This window comes from Cebus imitator, unplaced genomic scaffold (genome assembly GCF_001604975.1).
Source record: "Cebus imitator isolate Cc_AM_T3 unplaced genomic scaffold, Cebus_imitator-1.0 Scaffold622, whole genome shotgun sequence".
Taxonomy (NCBI): Eukaryota; Metazoa; Chordata; class Mammalia; order Primates; family Cebidae; genus Cebus; species Cebus imitator.
In genome coordinates this window covers 342,055-360,146 of record NW_016107937.1, presented here as the reverse complement: position 1 = coordinate 360,146, position 18,092 = coordinate 342,055, and the positions used below count along the sequence as shown (strand labels likewise).

Below are 18,092 nucleotides of genomic sequence, written 5' to 3'. Positions count from 1 at the left end.
ATATTAGACCTTTGTCAGATGCATAGTTTGCAAATATTTTCTCCCATTCTGTAGGTTGTCTATTTACTCTGTTGATAGTTTCTTTTGCTGTGCAGAAGCTTTTAAGTTTATTTATATTTCACTTGTCAATTTTTGCTTTTGTAGCAATTGTTTTTGGTGCCTTCATTATGAAATCTCTCCCAGTTCCTATGTCCAGAATGGTATTGCCTATGTTGTCTTCCAAGGTTTTTACAGGTTTGGTTTTATATTTAAGTCCTTAATTATTTTGAGTTGATTTTTGTGTATGGTATAAGAAACGGATCCAGTTTCAATCTTCTGCATATGGCTAGCCAGTTAGCCCAGCACCACTTATTGAGTAGGGAAACCTTTCCCACATTGCTTGTTTTTGTCAGCTTTGTCAAAGATCAGATTGTTGTAGATGTGTGGTCTTATTCATGGCCTTTCTATTCTGTTTCATTGTTTTATGTGTCTGTTTTTGCACCAGTACCATGCTGTTTTGCTTACTGTGGCCTTGTAGTATAGTTTGAAGTCAGGTAATGTGATGCTCCAGCTTTTTTTTTTTTTTTTTTGCTTAGGATTGCCTTGGCTATTCAGGTTCAAGTTTCCCTATATATTTTAAAATATTTTTTTCTAATTCTATGAAGAATTTCATTGGTAGTTTGATAGGAATAGCATTGAATCTATAAATTGCTTTGGGCAATATGGTCATTGTAATAATATTAATTCTCCTTAACTAGGAGCATGTAACATGTATTAGTCAGGGTTCTCTAGAGAGACATAACTAATAGGAGATATATATCTATATACATATAAAGGGGAGTTTGTTAAATAATATTAACTCATACAATCACAAGGTCCTACAATAGGCCATCTGCAAGCTGAGGAGCAAGGAAGCCAGTCTGAGTCCTAAAGCTGAAGAACTTGGAGTCCAATATTTGAAGGCAGGAAGCATCTAGCACAGGAGAAAGATGTAGCCTGGGAGGCTAAGACAGTCTAACCTTTTCATGTTCTTCTGCCTGCTTTATATTCTGGCCACACTGGCAGTTGACTAGATTGTGCCCACCCAGATTAAGGGTGGGTCTGCCTTTCCCAGCTGAATCAAATGTCAATCTCCTTTGGCAACACCCTCACAAATGTAGGGCTGAGAGCCCCACAGGGTCGTGGAGTGAGCCTTATGCTGCGCTGAGGCATAGGATCCAAGAAATAAAGAGACAGGACACTGAAGTACAAAGAAAATGCAGCTGGGCTCAGGGGGCCACGCCACCTATGAGTGGAGTCCGACGAGGCCCCGAATGTCCAGAAGCATGAGTATTTATTGTGTATAGGATAGGGGGCAGGACAGTGAGTGAAATCATCTTTAAGGATAGTGATAGGGTCCACCCCCATTAGGTCACCTAGGCCAGGAGGTGGACAGTGTGCAGCAAGGGGCCCATTCTCATGAAGGCAAGGGCCGTGTGCAGTAAGGGGTCCACCCCTATTAGGTCACCGAGGCTTGAAGGTGGGCCGTGCGCAGTGAAGAGGGTGCGGTGTACAATACTTCTATCTATGGGCAAACTGCTTCTAAGATTTATAGGAGGATGCTTTAAGTCACATAGCAGTGACAGAGCTGTCAAGTTTACCGCCACCTTCTGGCAGCTTCCAATGGTTTCTATGGGAAGATGCTTTTCAAGGAGCACAGTAGCAAGAGCTGATAAAGTTCACAGTCACCAAGGTGGATTACTGGTCTGAGGGCAGCCTTCCACAAGAACTGGAGCAAGGTCCTACAACTCCTTTATCAGGAGGAGTGGCTCTTACCCCAAGTCCGCCATACAGCGGGTATCTTTACTATACTGAACACTGCCGCCTGGGCCATGGATTCTTGTCCTGGTATAACTGTTTTTCCCTTAAATCATGCCCTGCACTGTGTCTGCTCTAGGCATTCCTCCGATTATAAGCTGCTTATTCCTTAATCCATACTCTGTACCGTGTCCACTCTAGGCATTCCTCCGATTATGAACTAAGATATAATTGTAGGTATATATGTACGGAAATGTTCTTTAGGCACTCATACTATCAACTATTATATGATTATATATAGAAGATTATATAAAGGGATTCATCAAGCCGTATTTCTATAAACTAATATATGATTATGTAAAGGATTATATAACAGGAAATAGCTGAGTAGTAGCACTGTAAATTGAGGTATTCCTCAGGCCCTAACTGTGCCAGGGTTCTGCTTAGCTCTCATTCCTTGGTGCCTATATGAGGGGTTACCCACAGCAGACACACCAAGGATCAGTGCTTTGCATCCTCTAATCCAATCAAGTTGACACTCAGTATTAACCACCACAGAATGTTTTTCCATTTGTTTTTGTCATTTCTGATTTCTTTAAGCAATATTTTGTAATTCACGTTGTAGTGCTCTTTCATCTTTCTGGTTAGTTGTGTTCCTAGATACAAAATTACATTGACTACAAACAGGCATAGTTTGAATTGCTCTCTTCCTATTTGGATGTCCTTTACTTCTTTCTCTTCCCTAATTGCTTGGGCCAACATTTCTGATACCATGTTGAGTTGGAGTGGCAAGAGAAGGCATCTTTGCCTTGTGTGGGTTTTTAAGGGGAATGCTTCCAGGTTTTCCCCATTCCATGTGATGTTGGCTGTGGATATGTCATAGATGGCTCTTATTATTTTGATGTATGTTTCTTCAACACCTAGTTCACTGAGAGGTTTTAACATGAAGGGATGTTGAATTTTACTAAAAGCCTTTTCTGTATATATTGAAATAACCATGTAGTTTTTGTCTTTAGTTCTGTTTATGTGATTAATCACATTTAAGTTTGTGTGAGTTGAACCAACCTCATATCCCAGGGATCAAGTCTACTTGATTATGATGGGTCAGCTTTTTGATATGCTCATGAATTAAGTTTGCAAGTATTTTGTTGAGGATTTTTGCATTAATAATCATCAAATATATTTGCCTGAAATTTTCATTTTTGTTGTGTCTTTGCCAGATTTTGATATCAGAATGATGCTGGCCTTACAGAATGACTGGGGAGGAATCCCTTATCCTAAATTTTTTCGAATAGGTTCAGTACAAATGGTACTGTCTCTTCTTTGTACGTCTGGTAGAATTTGGCGGTGAATCCATCTGGCACTGGGAGTTTTTTGGTTGGTAGGCTACTTATTACTGATTCAATGTTGGAGTTCATTATTGGTCTGTTCAGGAAATCAATTTCTTCCTGGCTCAGTCTTGAGAGAGTGTGTGTGTCCAGGAATTATCTATCTCTTCTAGATTTTGTAGTTTGTGTGCATAGAGATGCCTATAGTAGTCTCTGATGGTTATTGGTAACACTTCCTTGGTCATTTCTAATTTTGTTTTTTGGGCCCTCTCTCTTTTCTTCATACTAGTCTAGCTAGCAGCCTATCTATATTATTTAGTTGTGATGTTAGGTCGTTATTTTGAGATACTTCTATCTTTTTGATGTGGTGTTTAGTTACTGCTTTGAATTCTATTTCTCCCAAACTTCCTCTAGTTATTCCCTAACCATCCTTTAGATGCCAGCTTAAATATCAATCCTAAGAGAAGACATCCTCTACCTACATTAAAACCTGCTTACCACCATAATTGTTCTCTCTCCTGTTGCCTTATTCTATTTATTTATGCCACTGTCACAATCTTAATTTTAAGTGCAGTTTAATTTATTTGTTTAAAATATGTCTTCCCCTCTAGCCTGTTACCCAGGAGAAGAAGAAACTGTATTTTATATTCACTGTATACACAGCACTCAGTATATTTTCTGTATACACAGCACTAAGTATATTCAGTGCCTAGAATATACTAAGTTATCGATAATTTTTTTTTTTAGTTAATGTATTGAAAGCAAGAATCTTGATTATATCCACAAGTGTTTTGGTTCACATGATTTTTTTTAATTCATAAACTTTACATTAATTACATTATGAAATTCTTATACAATCCAAATAATCTGACTATACTTAGTTTGCTTTCTATAGTAGCAATAAGTAGATGAAGAAGAATAGCTGATTTCTTCATTTAAGAAAAAAATATTTCATGACTTACCAAAATTGCCTAACCGTATCATTACTATCCTTCAGCCACCATGCCACTTCACAATTTTATTTGAATTTTTGACCACAGAAATGAATATAGTATGAAATTAACTAAAATTTCTAATTAAAAAGTAGATTAAGGACACAATGCAGAAAATGCTTACTTCTACCTATAAAAGTCATCAAGATATCCCATAGATGAGGATGTTGGAGCCACGGTGCCTTGACCAGATGAGAAAAAGAGAACACAGCATCCTGCACACGTAAAAGTAGAAATTCATGGTTGTTAATCGTTGTAGCTACGCCTCTCATAGAATGAGTTTATATTGGATAAGTGGGAAAATCTTCCTTATGTCCCAGAAATAACACTATCATTAAGCCTGAAACTTAAGATAATTTGATGCTTAATAAAACAATACCACTTCTAACAACAGATGGATAAATAAACATGTCAAATTTTAGAATGGAATCTTACTCAATAATACTCCAAAAAAATAATCAAACTAATGACCCAAGCAAAAACTGAATAATTCTCAAAATAAATAAATAAATAAATAAAATGTAATTAAGTCAAATAATAGAAGGGAAATTGCTCAAATGGATATAGTACCTCTATGAAAATTCTACAGTGAGCATTATACAACCTGATGATTCATTAAATATGTTCCCCCTAAAATGAGGAACAAGGCCGGGCGTGGTGGCTCACACTTGTAATTCCAGCACTTTGGGAGGCCGAGGCACGCAGATCACAAGGTCAGGAGTTCAAGACAAGCCTGCCCAAAATGGTGAAACCCCATCTCTACTAAAAATACAAAAATTAGCCTGGCCTGGGGGCGGGCACCTATAATTCCAGCTACTCAGGAGGATGAAGCATGAGAATTGCTTGAACCGAGAAGGCAGAGGTTGCAGTGAGCTGAGATTGTGCCATTGCAGTCCATGGGCAATAAGAGCAAGACTGTGTCTCAAATAAATAAATAAATACATGAAATGAGGAACAAGGCATTGATATTGGTTTTCATTACCTCTATTTGACATTGTAATTTCAGTCTAAGCCAATGCAATGCAATGAGGAAGGAAAAATAAATAAAACTCATAAATACTGAAAAGGAATAAAATCTCTTAATTTGCAGATGAAATGCCATAAATTTTACAGAATTTATAGAAGAAATAAACAAAAATTCTACTATAATTAAAACAAATGAGCAGGATTGCTGGACATGACGGTCATAATTAAACTCAATTATTATATATCCTAGTAACAAATAGATATAAAATAGACAATGAGACATAAGGTTTCTCATGGTCTTAGAGTTCAGCATTTTGGTGGATTACTGAGATCCAGCTGTACTCTTGTCTTATACTTTGTGAAATATAACCATATATTTGTAATAAATTCCCCTTGTTGACCTAGATAGCTTGGGGCTTTTTTTGACTTATAAAACAAACAACAAACTCAAACAACAAGAACAAAATTCAGAAGCCTTAGAACTAGAGTTATTTAATGTACAACTTAATATATACTTATATGGACAAAATATTTTATGCCTTTTATTTTCTAATGCTGTAATGGCAGAATTTGTCTTCCAGTAAAGGTATTTAGAAAATATTTAGTATTTTGAAGCATAAGAAATTTTGGAGAGTAGAAGAATCTGGACCGGGCATATTATTTATGCTTGTAATCCCAGCACTTTGGGAGGCTGAGGCAGGAGTTCAGGAGTTTATGAGCTGCCTGAGCTCATGGACAGATCTCAGATATATAACAAAATTTTAAAAATTAGCCAACTGTGGTAGCACACACCTAGCTACTCAGGAGTCCTAGCTACTCAGGAGGCTCAGGTAGGAGGGTCACTTGAGCCCAGGAGTTGGAGAGAGCTATTGATATGATCATGCCACTGTACTTCAACCTGGGTGACAGAGTGAAAATCTATATTGAAAAAAAAAAATAATGTTTTGTTTCTTCTTTAAATCATTCATTTTGGCACAATGCCTAAAAAGGAATTCTCTCTACTTTCTCAGGGTATATGAAGATGCCAGAGCAATTTCTTCTCTTCTCCTAGAAGAAATCCTTACTTTCATGGCACATATAAACAGGCTGGTGCTAAGGAAAAGAAAAATTGACATTACTTACCTAAACATAATTAGGAATAGAAGGAATATTCAAAGCAAGGTGCATACTCTATTGTATGACCTATTGGTTGTTTTATTTCCCATTCTAATTTTAGTCCTTATTCTCAGATCGACCTGCTTGAATTTTTCAAAATCAGGTGAGACAGAAAGTAATATCCCTAGACTGGAGGCTGCGAATGAGGAGGTGGGTTTGTGTAATTCAGAGAGATAAATCCATAAACTCAAATTTAAGAGTGTACAATTATTCTGTTCTTCTCTTTTCCCATTGCCACTCTTCACTACATAAGCGCATTTATAAAAACTAGAAACCACCACTAAGACCCCTAGTTTCTGATCTAATTCAGCAAGTCAGGAGAGGAGTACAAAAGAATAGATTTCTTGGAATACAGAAGAATGGGTTTCTAAAGACATGCTGCTGAAACAGCAGGTGGGAATAAGAGAATAAATTCAAGAAATTGAGCTGAGAGCACACTAATTTTCTTTACCGTTGTAAACAAAAAGAGCACAACAGTGTTCCCGGGCATGCCATGTTTCATTCACAGCAGTGCTTCTCAAAATTGAATGTGCTTATAAATCACCTAGGGGGTTGGATAAAACACATATTTAAATACAGTGCACCTGAGGTGCGGAACATGATTCTGTATGTGCAACAACCTCCAAGGTAGAGCTCATGCTGCTGATTCATGGAACGTTTGGAGGGGCAAAGCCTAGAAAAATCTGATTTTTCCCCAGCATGAGCTTTCTAGCTGAGACACTCAAGATACACTTGCAGAGAATATTAAAACTCACTATCAGAATGCAGGGACATTTGAGCCAAAGATTTTGAGTTAAGATTTATTAGGAAACAAAGGCACTGCCATGGTCATGACCCTACTTCATCTCAGAGCATTCTTCAAGGCCTGCTTCACATCTTTATTCCGCAGACTGTAGATCAATGGATTAAGTACCGGACTGACAAACGTGTAGAACACAGCTATTATTTTAGATTCCTCAACAGTCTCATCTGTTGGTGGTCTTACATACATGCAAAAGAGAGTCCCATAAAACAGGGTGACAGCCATCATATGGGAACCACAGGTGGAGAATGCCTTGTGCCTTCCTTCTGCTGATTTGATCCGGAGGATGGTGGCCATAATGAAGGCATAGGACACCAGGATGATGGTGAGGGAGCTGGAGAGGTTCAAGCCAGCGAATATGAACATGGCAAGTTCTTTGATGTAAGTATCAGAGCAAGAAAGCTTAATGAGTGGTGGGTCAGCACAGTAGAAGTGGTTGATGACATTGGAATTACAGAAGCTCAGGCGGAAGGTCAGGATAGCCTGGAACAGTCCATCTGAGAAGCCATAGACATAGGGAAATGTGGCCAAGCAGATGCAGACTCGCCTGGACATTTTCACACTGTAGCGCAGAGGGTCACATATGGCCACGTAGCGGTCATAGGCCATTGCTGCCAATATGAAAAGCTCAGTGACGAGAAGGGAAATGAAAATGTAGCACTGTGTAACGCAGCCAGCAAAGGAAATGGTCTTCTTAGATATGATATTAGTCAACATCTGCGGGGTTGCATTTGATGTATAGCACAAATCCACAAAGGCTAAGTTAGTGAGGAAGAAGTACATGGGCGTGTGAAGGCGAGAGTCCAGTCTGATTAGCATTATCATGCCCAGGTTGCCTAAGACGGTGATGAGGTACACAACCAGAAACAACACGAAGAGCAGAGGCTGGAGTTCTGGCCGATCTGTGAGCCCCAGTAAAATAAATTCTGTGATTGCACTGCCATTTATGTTGGACATTTCCTGAGACTCTGTGTCTGCTCTTGAAACTACAGAAATGAAGCAAATAAAAAGGTAATCATTGTTAAGGACAGTGGAAACCATTTTTCTCTAAAAACTGCCGTCCAAAATGAATTTTAGCATAATCTTACTTTGTATTTCTACTAAGCAATTATTGATTGCACTTGCCTTTATGTTAAGTTACTACCACAGCCCGTGGTGGTGGCTCATGCCTGTAATCCCAGCACTTTGGAAGGCTGAGGCAGTTGGCTTGCTTGCAGTCAGGAATTCGAGACCAGCCTGGCCAACATGTGAAATCCCGTATCTACCAAAACTGCAAAAATTATCTGGGTGTGCTGGTAGGCACCTATAATCCCAGCTATTTGGAAAGCTGAGGCAGGAGAATCACTTGAACCTGGGAGACAGAGGTCGCTGGGAGGCAGAGATTGCAGTGAGCAGAGATTGTGCCACTGCACTCCAGCCTCAGCGATAAGAGCAAAACTCCACCGCAAAAAAAAAAAAAAAAAAAAAATTACGATCACATTACTCCCTCTATACTTTGTCTCACACCTGTAACTCTACCTACACCCACATCCATTTCTATACGTTCAACTGAGCTACAGATCTTCTATCTCTCCACATTAATTTTTGCTCTTAATTTCTACTTAACGTAAAAAGCACAGACTAAAAGTTACAGTTTTGTAAATCATTTATCACCACACTCCTCACTTACCTGAGACTGAATTAATCCCTTTCTGCTCTGCGTTTGCAGCATACCCTATAAACTTATATAGTCTGTAGTACATTACATCATCATATTAACATGTCTACTTTTTATATATTACTACTTCAAAGGGAAGGCAAAGTCCAGTTTATTATTGTTGTGTGACTACTCATCACAGATTTATACACTGAAGTTTAAAGAAAACAAGAAAAGGTAGTATAAGCATGAAAAAATGAATGTATTTTATTCACTTCTGTATCTTCATATAGCTTTGCATGATGGCGTGTACTAAGAATTAAGTGCTTTTTAACATTTTTAAATAGCATTTAAAATTTTGTATTTTAAATGTGATTTCTTGGGAAACTTGTTAATTGAGCAAATTCACAGTTTGTTTCAGAAAGTCTTATGTTGGGTACTGAGATTTTCATATGTAACATTTATCCAATTATCCATTGGATTCTAATGCATGTTCCCAGATCACATCTTATAATGGCACAATCACTATTTCTCAATAAACATATATGATAAATACATAAATAAGAATTTGTAAAACAAATGAATTGTCCTACAGTATTTTAAAGATGATCATAGTAGCGACTTAAAGTCTTTATTTAAAAAAATCAGTTTGGCATGGTTAGTATTTCAGCTATTAAGCTCTTGTATCAAACATGAGGTGTTAGAATTCTCTATGGTTTGTGTTTCTCTTCACATCACTACTAGTGCTGAATCCCCTCTTCCTTTCTCTCAAAACATTTTTACTTTTTCCCTATCTTTCACACTTACAATGGTTTTCTGTACTTACAATTTTCTCAATTCTTTTTTCATTTTAAAATGAGACCACACTTACTTGACTATAAGTTTCAGGTTGACAATCAAGGTTTTCTTTGCTGCTGGATCTCTCTACCCAGAACAGTAACTACGCAATGCATAATTGCCAAATATAATAATTACAGTTATCACTAGCATATGTAGATCTTTTTAGTATTTCCTTATTCATTTGTTTGTTTGTTTACCAGAGACACGGTCTCCCTCTGTCACCCAGGCTGGAGTGCAATAGCACAATCATAGCTCACTGTAACCACTAACTCCTGGGCTCAAGTAATCACCTGTCTCAGCCTCACGAGTAGGTGGGGATGGGACTACAGGCATGTGCCACCACATCCTGCTAATTTTGGGGGAGAATGGGGATTGAGGGTGTATAGAAAGGGGTGTCACTATGTTGCCCAAACTGGTCTCAAACTCCTGGGCTCAAGCAACCTCCCTCCTCAGCCTCTCAGAATGCTGGGATTACAAGGTGTGAGGTACTCACCTGGCTGGAACTTTAACCATATACCATGTTGTAGTCTTAAGCTCTTTGCATACTTACTAGGTTTAGTGCTCACAAAATCCTATGTGAGGGATCCTATCATTCTCCTCACATTACCAGTGAGAGAATGAAGTATGGTGGTCAAATAATTGGACCAAGCTCAACTGCTGGTGGATACAGGGTCTGAGATGAGAACTTATGATTATGACTGGGAAACTCTTTTACTATTGCTTTCTGAAACATCAACTGTGTTATGAAATTCTTCATATATAGGCCTAGAAGGCCTTAAGATAGATGATGATAGGAACAGTTGGGGACAAAGACAATCATGCACTCTTATATAGTGCAGCATGAAAAACAAAATTGTGCCACGTGCATTCTACCTACAGTTAGGCATGTGCACTGGATGCATGACTCATAACTCCGCATAACCTGTATCTAAAGTAATCTAGGGAATATCACATGTAAACACAGTAACAAATCTTGATACTAGGAGTATGTCTAGAGTTGTGTACTACATCAATGCTCCTACAATCTAAATCTTTGCATGTGGAAGAGTCACTTCATTTTTCCATTTGAAAATGGTGACAATAAAGTCTTCTCCACCCTCCTTTCAAGTCACTCTGAACATCGACTTAGATATTTATAAAACAAGACTTATACTCAACATGTTGTGTTATTAGACACTGCAGATACAGAAATGAAGACCTTCTACATTCTTTCTAGTGAACAGAGACTGATAGAATGGTCAATAAATGGCGTACCCATTAGCAAATAGAAAGATCAAGGAAGACCTCACTTTAAAGGTGACCCTTCTTAGCAACAAACTTAAGATGGAAGACATCAAGGTATAAGGCTGTTTTAGAAAGGGTGTTCCTGGACGCATGAAGAGCAGATGCATAAAGATCAGTGGTCTTGTTTTGAAAGGATTACTGATGTGTCTGTGTGTGTGAGTGCGCATAGAGCTCTTACAGACAAGCACAGAAAATCCAGCTGAGATGTTTCCTAAAACACAAACGTTTACTTCATCGAATATGTGTTTCGTCTCTACCTATGACTTTTCCAAGGATATTCAGGGGCTTTCCTGGAGAACAGGGTTTGGTGGTTATTTGTAGCTACTCTTCAAGAGGCATCTAGGAGAAAATATTCAGAAAAAAAAGTATTTTGTATGGCAGCAGCAAAGTGACACAGGAGATATTTTCATGTTTCTCTACATCCATGAAGCCCCAAAGAGAGGATAAATAATGTTTACAGGAATAGACAAAATTGGGTATAAAAAGATCAGAATGTGAAAATTTGAGACTAAAATAAAAAACACATTCAGAAACTGTCCTTGAGGGTTTCATTTACTGGAGGACATGTTGGTTACATGTCACTTATGTGATTTTAAACAGTTTTGTCTTCCAGATTCCAACACTTGTGTCAGATCCAAAAATATCCTATTGAATTAGAGCAGAGGCACTCAAGAGGGGATAGGAGCAAAAATGACAAGGAATAGAATGTGTGATACAGGAAAAAAGCCACAGCAGGTCTGGCTGCCTGTAAATTGTCAGAGTAAAAGAGGAACGCCTTCTGAAAAAGGAACATCTGAATTGAACAGTTTTCTTCCCAGTTAGGCTCTACTTGATGGAAGAAAAACCAGCAGAGGAGTAGCTCAAGGACTGGAGATAGTTACAAGTTGTAAAACTTAGAACTGGGAGAAGCTGCATACTATATTGAGCTCAACTTTAAGTAAAAATATAAAAAATCCTTGTTCAAAAGTTACTAGGAATTTGAATGCCCTGACAGCAGAGCATTCTTGTTTGTATGTTACATGAATTTCTTGAAAATCCAATGAAACTGTGACTTCTGAGCCAAGATAAATGTACATGCTCAAAATCTTACCTTCCAAATATAAGGGGCTCATAGATTTCCTGCACTGAAGTATATGAACTCTTTCATTAGAATAAGCCTTCTCCTGCATCTAAAAATACACTTTAAATTTTGTGTAATAAATGAATTGTTTGCCTTTTTCAGTGTTTTGCACCAGTGATTGTTTTGTAAAATACTGACCGGGAAGATTAAAGAAAATTTCAGTAAGTCTGAAGTCAGAGAAATTAACTGAGTGACAAACTCTACTCCTAGAAACAAAACAAAACCAAAAGACCACATATACATATTTTTAAGAAATATGTGTACCAAATTTAAACTTTGGTACCAAACAGTGTACCAAAGTTAAATTTGTCTTACAGGTATACAAAGGAAAATATAATGTTGACAATTTATGCTTATAAAGCTAGAGATAAGCAATATGCTTGAGATGAAATTAGAAACATAAGAATTAGTGACTTTTTAATAAGCAACCTTCAAGGTAATAAAATCTGAATAAAGTAGGAAGGTAATGAATACTTTTTATAGCTGACCTTACTCATTACACATAGCAAATGACAGAAGACATATCTTCTCTCGGGGATAAAAATCAAGATTCCTGTTCTTCACTGATTTTCAAAGTCAAAGAAAATGTGATATTTAAGAATGGTACATATACATGATTTATGGGACTCTGTTTAAAACTTTAGAATAATTTCCTCTTGACTAAAAATAAAGGAGGTTAAAAACAAGGACTTACTTGTGGTTCTGAAACACACTTATGTCTCAGTCTTTGATTAAGGAATGTTCTTGGTACCTTTCCAAGCTGTAAAATGCAGCGCTGTTTATATCAGGATGAGAGACTTGGGTCTTTCTCTTAAAGCAAATCTCAGAGGGACTGAGTAGTAGCAACAGTGAATATTACATCTGGAATCATCCCTCTTGAGTTTAATTGGAGAACTTTGATAGCAGGCTTCCTGATCCCGAAGTGTTCCAGTTAGATTTGAAATTTATCAGTGTCTGTCCTATGTTCTCTGTAGGGGCCACACGGAACTTTTGAATTCCTCTTTTTTTCTTTTGGTGTGATCATAACATTTCACATCAGGTCTATCCTATAAATAGTTGTTATTTTAATAATTTTGTCTTTTAGTAAGTATTCTAAAAATCTGAATGATTTGTACACTTTAATTACACATTAGTGTATTTTGAATTTGTCTGTACACTTACTTTTATTAGTGAATTTTTTACCTTCAAATGTTACTATGTTACACATTAGTGTCCTTTTTTTCAAATTAAAGAATTACTTTTAGCATTTCTTATAAGACAGGTCTGGTACTGATTAATTTTCTCAGTGTTTATTTGGGAAAAGATTGCTCCTTCTTGCCTGAAGTTTAGCTTTGCTGGGTACATTATCCTTTGTTGGCTTTTTTTTTTTTTTTTTTTTTTTTTTTTTTTTTTTTTTTTTTTTTTTTTTTTGGCTTTTTTTTTTTTTTTTTTTTTGCCTTTGGTGCTTTAAATATCTCATCCCCGCTTACTACTGTCCTTTACGGTTACTGATGAGAAATCTACTACCAGTCATACAGAATCCTTTTGTATATTATTTGCTTCTAGTTTCCTGATACTTCTAGTTTCCTGATACTTCTAGTTTCCTGATCCTCCCCTTGTCCTTGGCCATTGAGAGTTTTATCATTATATTCCTTCGGGTAGTTTTATTAGAGTTGAGTCTGATTGGTTATCTTTGCACTTCCTATGTCTGAGTATTTACATCTTTTCAAAGTTTGGAAAGTTTTATGTTATTATTTATTTGAATAAGTATTCTACTCCTTTCTTGCTTTCTACTCCCTCCTGAATGCCAATAACTCTTATATTTGCTCTTTGGGTGTGATTTTATAGACTCATAAGATTTTTTCTTTTATTTTCATTCATTTTCTTTCTTTTACCTTTTCCAGAATTGATAGTTTTTACTATAAACAGCTAGGCTCTCATAGACATTCAAACCAGAATAAACCCATCTTCAGTGAGGGCTAGGAAAAAAATGAGTATATCCTGGGCTGCATTTCCAAAAATTTCCTCTCCTCTGGATTTTATGGTTAAAGGAACAGACTGATAACATTTTAAACTGTCTGAGACTTAGGAGTGTTCTGAAATCCCAATATCTTGAGAACAGAAGCATTTCTAATTTTGTTTTAAACATAATAATATTGATTCTTGCAAAATATGGTACTTCTTAAGAAAATTAATCCTTTCTCAAAAATCCATGTAGTAGAGCACATCTCCCCAGGATCTTTCTTTATCTCTATATAAACAAGCATTGTACATTGTACCTAGGGTGAGAGTGTTCCTCCTCTTACTTTTGGGAATGCCCTACTCTGCCTGTGGAGTAGCTATTCTTTCACACTTTACTTTCTTCATAAACTTGGTTTTGCTTCGCTCTATGCCCTGAACCTGTGTGTGTGCGTGTGTGTGTGTGTGTGTGTGTGTGTGTGTGTGTGTGTGTGATCCAAGAGCCCTCTCTTGTGGTCTAGATAGGAACCCCTTTCTGGTAACAAAGCCATTGAAAAAGAAATTGTCTACTTTACATCAGCCATCTCATGAACTTACTCCCTTTGGGCTGGATTGTGTCTCCACTAGAGGAAGTTTTCAATAGCTTCACATCTGGGACCACAATCTCTCAGAGTCTTAACAATCTCTCAGACTAAACAGAATATCCATGGTGAGGGTTTCAAATCTAGTCCAAAATGTCCCTGTGCTTGAAGCTGTGCGTTTGACACTTGGAACATTTTCAGAAAAACACTTATAAGAATTAGTCCTCTCTGTGATCTCTACTTAATCCTGCTTCTCCCATGGGAACCTATCAGTTGACTGAAAGTCCTCTCTCTATAAGCCCTGCTGACTATGTGCCCTGCCAACTCTATCCATCTCCTCCACACCGTCATGATATTTGTTCTGTTCCTAAACTCTATCTTTGGAAAAAAAAAACTGGCTGGCCTTTCATTCAATCTTGGAAACAAACCAACGAAAAGGAAGAAACAGTCTCTGTTTAAAATAAGACTAGAAGTATCCACGTTGATCTAGGCATAGAAAATGCTTTCCTACCCTTCAATGAGTTTTTCCCTGAACACAGTAAGCTAACTGAAAAACCAAATTCGGGCCCAAAACCATTGATCTATCTAACTTATTACTCAAAATATGCTTCTAAGACATAAGATTATTTTCAGCTTATTATTTTGAGACTCCTTTGAAGAGCAACTTTTATCTATAAAGGAAATTTTCATTTGTAAAATGTCTTTCTGTTTGTAGAAGAAAGAGAAACAATACTGAGTAACTAAAGAATGGGGAATGCATTCACATAAATTTACAGCACAAATTTTATCTTTGTGTAAGGCTTTTTTTTCCCCTTTATCTCTTATCTTACCTGAGACTTGCATACCTCTCTCTTTCTTCATTTAGGAAAATGATTATATGCAAACATAAAGTCTAAGCTCTATGACTATAAGATGAAAATTTCTATTTTGTTTTCTCTAAGACCTAATAGATGTCTTTCTAAAATGCAAATTTGTGGAAGGTGGCTCTTCATCATCACCAGAAAAAGAAGAGATATTTGGACAATAAAGAATCTTAAAAGTCTGTTCCACAATTATAAAAAAAATAGCTTTAGCCACCTGCATGAATAATGTTAACTTATTCCATCTGCCAGAAATATAATTCAGGTGTAGACATTTCGTATGCTATTGAGTTTTGTATTATCGTAACTGGCACATGACTAAAAATTTAAAAAGTGACTTTTAGGTTCTGCATACATCTCTATGCTTATGTCTGTCTGTCTGTACGTATATATGTGTGTGTTCTTTTCCCTACCTCCAGACGGTATGGCCAAAATTCATTTGTAAATGGGCTCTATTTATAGCTTAAGAATGTGCTTATGTTAGAGTAGGTAGTTAGGTAGACATGAGCATGGCAGGAGAGGGAATTGCTCACCACCCAGGAATGTCAGGTGACTATCAGATGAGGGTGAGGTGGTTGTTGAACTGTCTCACTAAAATAATAATTGATCACAGCTGGTACCAGGAAAAAACAGTCTCCAAATAGCTAGAAAACACCTGGAGCTGGTGTTCAACAGCTTCCTGATAAGATCTCAGTAGTTGGGTAAATTGGCTCAAACATGCTTACTCAGAAGCAAAATGGTAGAATTTAACTGGTATATGACCTTCCTCTAGGAACACTGGACTGGTAAAAACAAACAAACAAACAACAACAATAACAAAAACTCCTCGGATGAGCATGTGCACAACTTCAGTAAACACACTGAGCATGCAGCCCCTCCAGAGTGCTGGTAGGCTGCTGGACATGCAGTCAGCCCACCCCAAGGGAAAAAGAGACACAGACCCCAGAAGCATGCCAATATTTAAAACTCCAAGTCAAAGGTCAAATTGAACACTTGTATCTCTCAAGTCATCCATTTGCCCCTTTCCAAGTGTACTTTACTTCCTTTTATCTTGCTCTAAAACATTTTTATAAACGTTTACTCCTGCTCTAAAACGTGCCTTGATCTCTCATTCTAGCTTATGCCACTCAGATGAATTCCTTCCTATGAAGAGGTAAGAATCAAGTTGCTGGGGACTGGTACTGATTTGCTTCTGCTGATACTTATGTTAGTTAAATATTCCTGAGCACTTAGAAAGATGGAAGGGAAGCCAAATTTGTTTTCAAGTTTTATATACACTGGGATAATCTTTGATAAATAAAATATACTTAAAGTGTATTTTCTGGTTGAAAAGTAGACACGTCTTCAGAATTTTCACATTATACATAGTACATACACATAACTTTTCCTAGGTTACTAGTAAGAGAAGCTCATGTTACCTCAATATTAAACAATTTGCCAGCAATAAACATAACTTAAGATTATGGCCTGCTATTTAATGTCTCATCTTCATGAGAAATCTAAGCCAAACTGTTAAAAACAAATGAATTAAATATATGTGAGGGAGATAAAATTTTCAGGTGAAAGATGTTCATATAATAAGAGGTTTAGTATTTTTATCATCAAAGATAGAAAGTTGAGGCTGAGGGAAATTTGAACAAGCAAAAACTTAGCCTGCCCCCCTAAAAATATAAAAGGATATAGATAAAATTTCACCTCACCTACGGCTCCTTATTAAAAACAGATTGAAACAATTGAGTCTGTTACTAAACACATCCTGTACCAAGCTGAAATACTGTACTATGAGCAAGTGCATGCTTGTAGGGATTATGAAGCGATGTTAAATTACAGAATGTTTCAGGCAGCTCAAAACTGCTATTTAGTTTTCACTCTGAATTAAGGTTATTAAGGATTAAGAATTCTATTAGTATATGTGACTACAATTACTAGAAATAATAAGGGAAATACTCTATATGCAAATATACAAGGAAGGTAAGATGCGTTTTTGGTACTAAAAGCTGAAAACGATGAAGATGTGTTTTGTTTTGTTAAGGGAAAAAAAGTATTTTTATCCTAAAATAGAATGGCTTGTTGAGAAAGGGAAAAAGTATAGGACAGAAACTGAATAGATACGAGAAGTTGTCATAAGTTGATGAAAGATGAATGTTGGGTAAAGAATTTTATGTGTGACCACGTTGGTTACGATTTGAGGAGAATTATTTGCTTATAAGGTTTTTTAATTGAGTATTAATATCAACAGTTCCCTGATTCAAAAGGGGAAGTTGCTCTTTTCTGTTAACACAGTACTATTTTTTCTCTCCTTTAGGTTATTGCTCTGCTCTTAATAAATCATTGAAGTTTTTCTAACCTTTTCAGTAACTGGCCTAGAAAACAATGGTTTTGTGTTTGATCAAGACAATTTCTGTGCTTCATGTTGTCTTTATCAGGTTTTTGACTACTTAAAAACATAAGCCTTCTCTCTTAAAAGGACTAAGTTGTTTTTCTTATAAATATGTGACTTTATGTATGTGCCTTTTACATCACTGAAGTATCATTCTAGCTAAATGAATAAGTGCTGTTTCACAGTAATCTGTGATCCTATTTAATCAGATATTTTAATCTTTTGACATTGTTGGCAACTTCCCAAAATAAAATTTTAAATTAAGACCTTCTTATAGTAGAATGATTTGTTGCATTGATCCTTTTACCATTATGTAATGTCCCTCTTTGTCTCTTATGATCTTTGTTACTTTAAAGTCTAATTTATCAGAGATGAGAATTGTAACTCCTGCTTTTTTTTTGCTCTCCATGTGCTTGGTAAATCTTCCTCCATCC

At 36.7% G+C, this 18,092-nt stretch overlaps 1 protein-coding gene across 1 annotated transcript; it reads right to left on the bottom strand.

The window, feature by feature from the left end:
* Positions 1-6,064: 6,064 nt before the first annotated feature.
* On the bottom strand, positions 6,065-12,638 carry LOC108295139 (olfactory receptor 5M11-like). The gene is made up of 2 exons (XM_017517182.2): positions 12,594-12,638; positions 6,065-8,005 (listed from the first exon to the last, which is right to left on the bottom strand). The coding sequence occupies exon 2, from the start codon at positions 7,974-7,976 to the stop codon at positions 7,059-7,061; it is 918 nt and encodes a 305-aa protein (XP_017372671.1). The 5' UTR covers positions 7,977-8,005; positions 12,594-12,638; the 3' UTR covers positions 6,065-7,058.
* Between the last annotated feature and the right edge of the window lie 5,454 nt (positions 12,639-18,092).